The 8,059-nt window shown below is 35.1% G+C and overlaps 1 protein-coding gene across 1 annotated transcript in view; it reads right to left on the bottom strand.

The window, feature by feature from the left end:
* Positions 1-6,898, bottom strand: part of LOC131675575 (rab GDP dissociation inhibitor beta) — a 259,622-nt gene extending 252,724 nt beyond the window's left edge. The window contains exon 1 of the mRNA XM_058954602.1: positions 6,306-6,898. Within this exon, the coding sequence (XP_058810585.1) occupies positions 6,306-6,466 (161 nt within the window). The 5' untranslated portion in view covers positions 6,467-6,898. The remainder of the gene's footprint in view (positions 1-6,305) is intronic.
* Between the last annotated feature and the right edge of the window lie 1,161 nt (positions 6,899-8,059).

Below are 8,059 nucleotides of genomic sequence, written 5' to 3' on the forward strand. Positions count from 1 at the left end.
AGAAAGACGCTCGAAAACAATTCTGAGGTACTTTTTATGCTCATCAATAGAACGAGAGAAAATTAATATGTCGTCAATATAAGCGTAGCAAAAATCTAAACCGAACAAAACTTCATCCATAAAGCGTTGGAAAGTTTGACCTGCGTTACGAAGACCGAACGTCATATAAGGAAATTCGAAAAGACCGAATGGTGTAGTAATGGCAGTTTTGCAAATGTCGTCAACGAAAACAGGAATTTGGTTATACGCTTTGACAAGGTCGATTTTTGAAAAGATCGTGCAACCATCTAAATTACTTGTGAAATCGTGGATGTGCCGAACAGGATAACGATCCGGAATAGTACGGCTATTGAGATGACGATAATCACCACAGGGTCTCCAGTCCGACTCGCCTTTTGGAGCTAAATGCAACGGTGACGACCAACAACTTGAAGAAGGGCGGGCTGTGCCAGCCTCGACCATGTCCTTAAATTGTTTCTTGGCGACGTTGAGTTTGTCCGGAGCTAATCGACGAGGAGTACTAGAGACTGGAGGACCTGGAGTAGTGTGAATGTAATGAACAGTATTGTGTTTAATCTCACGATCTTTACCACAAGGATGAGTCAAATCAGGAAATTCAGCGAGAATATGAGAAAATTCGGGCGAAGAAGACATTGCGACGGTTTTCACACTGAGCTGAAAAACTTTTTTTACCTGAGCGTTTGTTCGTAAATTAGTGGTACCATCAACGAGAAGTTTCATATGACAATCAGGTAGCAAATGGAAGTGCGACAGAAAATCCGAACCGATGATTGGGACATCAACGTCAGCGATGACAAACTTCCATTTGAACTCCCTCCGCAAACCAAAATTAAGATTAAGCGAGAGATAGCCGTACGTCTTAATTGCACTGCCGTTCGCTGCAACCAAGTTAAAATTAGTAGGAGAAGAACGCTGACGAAGAAAACGACGAGGATAACAACAAATATCAGACCCTGTGTCAACGAGAAAATTGCGCTTGGAGGTCTGATCGGTCACGAAGAGACGGCTGCCCGGAGACAAACAGTTCGACGCCGTCCTTACGAACTGCCGTAGTCGTTTCCCGGTTTGTAAGCACACGGCTTGGTGCACTTCGTAGCTTTTTCCTGGAATTTGCGATGGTACCAACACAGACGAGATGAATCAGGACTGAAATCTTGCTTATATTGGCTGCGTTGACGTCCTCGGCTGTTGCTTCGATTTCTACGAAGCTCTGCGACTTCCTTTGACAACGATTCGATGGCACAAATCAACGCGTTGTTTGATACTTCTTGTTCGGTGGACGTTGAAACAGGTGGCTCGGACGGATAAAGGCGTTGCTGGAGACACCTCGATGATTTTGTCAGCGATTTCGGACTGATTATCGAGGGTCAAGGTCGGTTGAGCCGTCATTTGCGCAGTGATGATGGCTTGAACGTGAGACGGAAGACGCTGGAGCCAAAACTGACGCAAAAGGTTATCCGGGATGACTGTCGTGCCAATAAGCGTGCGAAGGTGGCGAAGGAACTGCGAGGGTTTGCGATCACCTAGTTCCTCCTCACTAATCAGGCGCCTCACGCGTTGTTCCTCTGAGGCAGACAAACGCTCAATCAGTTTGGTGCGCAAAAAAGTATACGGATTATCGGCGGGCGGATTGACGATGACATCCTCAACTTCGACAGCTATACGAGTATCCAATTGTGAAACGACGTAATGGAATTTTGTTACTTCGTTTGTGATGTTGGAGATAATGAATTGCGAATCCGCCTGCGCGAACCACATGCTAGGCCGGTCCGACCAAAAGGGCGGCAGCTTGACAGCAACACGATGAACTGCCGGTGCAGGGATGAGGTTAACTGGGGCGGGTGCGCCGCCTGCTGCAAGGCCATCATTGTTCTGCTGTCGCTGTTGTTGCAGTTGTTGCTCCTGCTGCTGAGCCAGTTCCCGAGTGAGTCGCTCGTTGTCGAGGCGAAACTGTTCGAGTTGTGCACTGAGCTCTTCTTGCTGGTTGTCTCGGGGTAACACCATTCTTCACTCTCAAAAGTTAACTTTCTTTTTTTTTAAATATACTTTAATTCGGGGTCACCAATGAAGAGAATGAATGTGTAGAGACAATATATAGTAAATAGCTTTATTAATATGTGATTATGATTTTGCTGTCATAATAACGACTGAAGAAAAATCATGTAGAAACATTGGCGCGTCGAATGTATAACAAAATCAGCTCTACGACGGCAACTTCACAATCGAACATCGAAAATATGCCGTGCACGAGTCGCCACAGATATTCTGCTCACTATGCTGCTCGGACTCCGCACGGCGTTCAAGCCGGATCTCGGAGCATCTCCATCAGACCGCTGTTTGGCACATCTCTCAGAGTGCCAGAAGGTTTTTTCGTCAAAGACGACCGGCCCATCTCACCTGGATGCTCTCCGAGACCACTTCCGAGTAGTGCAGCCAACGCCCACGGCACATCACATAAAGACTAAAATCTTTATGCACCAGGACCTTCACACCTGATCGCATGTTTTCAAGCGAGTAACTGTCGCCCAGCCGTCACTCGCACCGCCATACACCGGCCCACACCGAGTCATCAGGAGGATCGATGATTGCAGGTACATCATCAACGTGAATGGCAGGCCGTTATTGGTACCCGGATACATCGCAGAATATCAGCCGCAGCCCGCGACCAAGGCGCCCCGGCGCGTCCATTTCTCGTTGCCGGAATCAGCAGCTCACGCAGTTCATGCACCTGGAACAATTTCTGGGTTGCCTTCAGGTCAGGTAACCTCCAGGGGGAAGGGGCTGTAGCGCCCGTACCGGCCAGCCAGCTTGCTCCATCAGCTGGTAGCACTACAGCAGTACTCAGAAGCGGCGTCAACCTCGCAAGCAAGTACTCGCGCCGAGAGCAGACTTCGCGTAGCAAGCGAGCACCAGTGAGTGACGAGCTACGTGTCGGCACGCAAGCCACACGGAGCACACCACAGTAGTCGTCGCTGCAACGATTGCTCTCTCACATGATCGCCGTTTAAGTTCTGACTCCGTTCGCTCAGTATCCACAGCTGTGGCGACTGGAGCTTGTAAATAAGTGTCTGTAAATAAAGTCATCTTTCCACGCATAACCATCTTTATTGTGCGATCGACCTTACACCCGCGTCGCGACGAGATCCTGGGAGCCCAAGGCTCATAGTGGACCTTATGCGCAGCACGAATAGCAGTTTGAAACAGGGAACTGAGCAGCAGCAGCAGCAGTAGTCACAACCTCAGCAGCCGAGGCGCACAGACGAGCTGAGCAGCAGCACTCGCCGAGGCGTTCCCGCGCAGCAAAACCCTACCTTAATCCTTACATAATTTCAGCCTCAAGGTATTCGCTTATATAGCATGCAAATAATTCAAATAGCAAGTATGAATTGAACATCCTTTTCTTTTGATCCTAATGGGTATTTATGTTTTTGTAGGTCGTAAAAAGCAGTTTGATTGAGAGCCAAACTTAATCAAATTAATTGGGTGTAGGTTCGTTTTAAAAGGTAAAAAGAGAGCTTTATATCGAGTTGTTACACGTTTAAAAATTCGCTTCCGGCCGAAAATTATGTTCAATTGTATAATAAAAAAGTGGTATTTTTGCATACCGAAAATGAAAACACTCACTTTGAGGCGTGATAAGTCGAGCCAGATTTTATGAAATTTATTGTATGAGAACTCACTTTAAAGCATGGAAGGAGAGCTTTAAAATGAATTGAATACACGTCAAAAAATTTGTTTCTGGTCAAAAGCTACAGCAGTTTGTATGAATGGCAAACAGTCTACATAAGTAAATAATAGGGATAAAATTCAAATTTTCATTATTTTTTTTCTCGGCTCAGATGACCCATTGGCCAAAACGTCAATACACGTGTCTAGTTTTTTTACATAGATTATGCTAAAAAATTTTCATCAAAATCTGTTTCCCATTGGCAAAGACCTCTCCTTGTAAGCATTATGTACAACTTGAGTGACTGTCTTTTAAGTGAATTTCAGATAAGGTTCTAAGAACATTATGTCTAATAATTTGATACCTGAAAGTGTAGTATGACTACCATCACTCCAAATCAAATTAAGATTGGTGAAACAATATGTAAAAGCTATGAAATAATTAGACCGTAATGCATTCAAATAAATTTTTGTAAAATTCCTGAAATTTTCTGAAGCAAATATAAATCAAGGAGTATGTGATGGTTCACAAATAAGAGTCTCTCTTAACTGATGCAATTTTTAAACAAAAAATGACTGACTGAAGAAATATATGACAAAGTGTCAGAACAGTGACTGAAAAAAATTTTGAAGTAACAAAAAGGATCTAGATTAATAAAAAATTGTAGAAAAGATGGTATTTGCATTTAATGATTTGGTTACTTGAAGAAAAATATTATAGGGAAAAAAAAGGAAGATATGAAAACTTTTATAACAAAAACACATGCCAGTTATGAATGTTCAGTTGTTATTGAATGTCTTTATAACAGACTTCTGTTCAATGAATCTGCATTCTGATCTTGATAAGCATATTGATAAGCATATTGATTAGGCTATATTCTGTTAAATTTATTAAATGCTTATTTTGCCATGAAAAAAAATTTTGAGATGTAAAAAAACTCTTATAAGATGCATAGATAAAAAAAAAAATAATTAAGGAGTTTTCAACTAAGTGTTGACAAACTGATTTGCAAACTTTGATTAATTCAATTTAAAGCATACAATTTTTGTTTAAAATCTAAAAAAATGATTCAATTTTTAATATCTCATAAAGCTATAAAAGATGTGGTTATAAAAAATAAGTAGAGATCTCGGTATATTTCAAACTTGGGATTCTGTTTCTCGATCAGCTGTAAAATCATAATTGATCATGTGAACTTACTAAATTTAGTCGATTGCTTTTATGAATTTTATAATTAAATATCCTAAATATACATTTTCAATCAATTGTTCCAAAAAATCTATTAATACATAACTTTTGTAAAAAAATTTCAATAGTTTGATCAAAATCTCAAGACAATTTATTTATTAATAATTTTTTGATAAAATTGGCTTAGTTTTTCAATAACTGTACATAGTTAACACTGTATTTCACACTTTATTCAATTGAAACTTAACAAATCAATTAGATTAAGTAAAGTCTAGTTACTTGCAAATACAATAATATTAATTTATAATGGTAAAAGTGACGTAATGGTAGGTATTATCATGTTATATTTTTACACATTTAAGATTTTTGTAAAAACAAAAGAACGCATTGAAATCTACATAAAAAATTTTATTTTATTTAATTTTTTTGAATACAAAAGTTTTAATATATAAAATAAATGAAATAAAGATTATGAGTATGATAAACATTACATACAAAATGGAGATAAGAATATATTTGGAATTTATAATGTTCATATAATATAACTATTTATATAATAAATAAAGCCAGAGAGATAATTGAGCTAGAATCAAAAAATAATAATCAATATATCATCTTTGTCAATTACATCAAAAATAAACTTCATTCTGAAGAAGGTACACATATCTTTTTACCAAATATTTATATAGATTGAATATCCATGATTATCATTTATTTGATTTCCTATAACTCTGGAATATATTGTCATATATTATTTAATACTCAGTAATATAAATTTATTCTCAGGGACAGATTGAAAATTAATAAATTGTATCATTTTATGAATTGGTCACAAAAAAATAATTTATTACATTTGCAAAGACATAAATATTAAAATACACATTGAATAAACATGTTGCAGATGAAATTAGATATTTTATATCATCACTGCTTACCAAATATTTTTTATCTTTTTTAAGTAGGATATCAACTTAAATTAAATTTTCTCAAATATCTTTAATGAATTAGAAAATCATAGTTAATTACATTGACTTACTAGTTCATTAAATATAATTATGCACTATATAAGTGTGGAATCATATACCTATGTAAATTATTTTAGAAACAAATATTATGTTATACTTTGTAATTTCGAAATAGAAAAAATAAAACTTTCCAATCATAATAGCAACAAAATAAAAACAGATATAACTATAAAATGTAACTATATATAAATTATGACTTGACATTGCAAATAGTAATTAAGTATTATAAAATTACAGCCAACCTCATGAAACATTCAATTTAAGACACAATTACTAGAATAAAATTCATGATCATAGTATTAATATTAAATTATTTACATGCACTAAATTTATCGAGTTATTGAATATTCTTGTTTTATGAGCATATGACTTATAAAGTAGTATTATTAAATTGTAATTTGTACCTGAATAAATCTTCTAACGGAGTAATTGATGCTGACTCTCCTCCATAATATTTGTTTCGATCAATGTGTAAAACTTTCTTTCCACTTACTGATAACATTCCAGATAAAATACATTCTTTTAAACCAGTACCCAAAACAATAGCATCATAAGTATCATCCATTATATTCAAAACCAAAATTCAAAACTATTCTCTCAATCTAAAGCAGTGACTTTAATTGTAAGATAGATAGAGAAATACAAAATCAATTCAATATAGGTCAGAATTGGTTAGTGTTTGTCACTACCATAAATGTCTTCAATAAAATTGATTATCCAATTAATGGTAAATGTCAATTCTTCTATATATCAATCCCATACTATTAACTTCTTATTTCAAAAATAATTTTTTTCTGCTTGCACATATAATAGTGTGAGTGTATAAATAAACGTGTTTTTTTAAATACTCTTTTATGTTCATTCATACGTATATGTATCTTATCTAATTATATATTAGATATTACATCAATCATATTTGATTAATTATTTTACCACGTGAGTAATAATTCTATTTATTTAAATTAAAAATTTACAAGATATGTCTGTTTACTGCTGTTGTAAGTAATCTAACATTTTGATTATAGTTAATAGAGTATGGATATAGATATAGATGAAAATATAAAAACTCTATTACTACACAACCAACTTTTTTTTCACTTCCTTTATAAAATAAATATTTATTGAAAGAACTTTCAATGCTGCTTATGAAAATGATTATAATTATTTTGTTCATATAATTATTTTAACTAATCAAATAAAACAAGTAATTATAACATTTTTGAAGATATTTTATTTCAACTACTAAGCGTTTTGTTGCTCCGAAATAATGTATTTCAATGTTCGTAATTTGCTCATTCTGAAAATATTTCCACTATTAGACAATTTCATTGATTATTAAGAATATAATTATAGAAAATAAATCCATGTAAGAGAATGATGAGGAATATTACGAGGTCTTAAAAGTTAGCACCCAACAATTAAAATATCGAACAAATCTATAAACTAATTACACCATTCGATTAGGCGGCTTTTAATTAATCACATATCGTTCGTGCATTAATTATGTTCATTTTCTTTATATGAAACATTCATAAAATTAATTATGGGTCCTGGCGCTAGCACCCAAATTTGATTCTCCAAATATAGTGGTCTATATCGTGAAAATAATTTTTTACAATATATCAATCGTTAGTGCGTCTCACGAATTATTGATACCCAACAGAAAAATATTAAAAAGTTTATCATTTAATTAATTAAAATAACATAATACTCTTGCGCATTTAAAAAGGTTATTATGACATTGTTTCGCACGTGCGCCTCGAATGGAACAATGTTGCTCATTTTCATGAAGTCGAGACGAATCTATATCGTTTGTACATCCACAATTAGCTGTTCTATCTCTCGTTCCAGTTTCAGTGATGTTTACATTTTCAAAAACGATTCCGCGAAAACATTTTTATTGAAAAGCTGTAGATGCAGTACGAATAGATAATTTTGTAAGTTAATTAATTATATTCTTATACCGTACTAATATAGTTAATTTTATGTTCAATGATGTGCAGATCAGAATTTTCAATTATAATACACTAGAGCGAACTCACTCTTTTCAAATAAAGTGATATATATTAGATGTATCATAGTTCATCTAACTCAACTATTCATTTTAACTAATAGTGAAGAATAAATAGAACATTGTTGCTCAGTCGCAGACTCGATT

This window comes from Phymastichus coffea, unplaced genomic scaffold, assembly GCF_024137745.1.
Source record: "Phymastichus coffea isolate CEN01 unplaced genomic scaffold, Cenicafe_Pcof_1.1 PCOF00026, whole genome shotgun sequence".
NCBI classification, from domain to species: Eukaryota; Metazoa; Arthropoda; class Insecta; order Hymenoptera; family Eulophidae; genus Phymastichus; species Phymastichus coffea.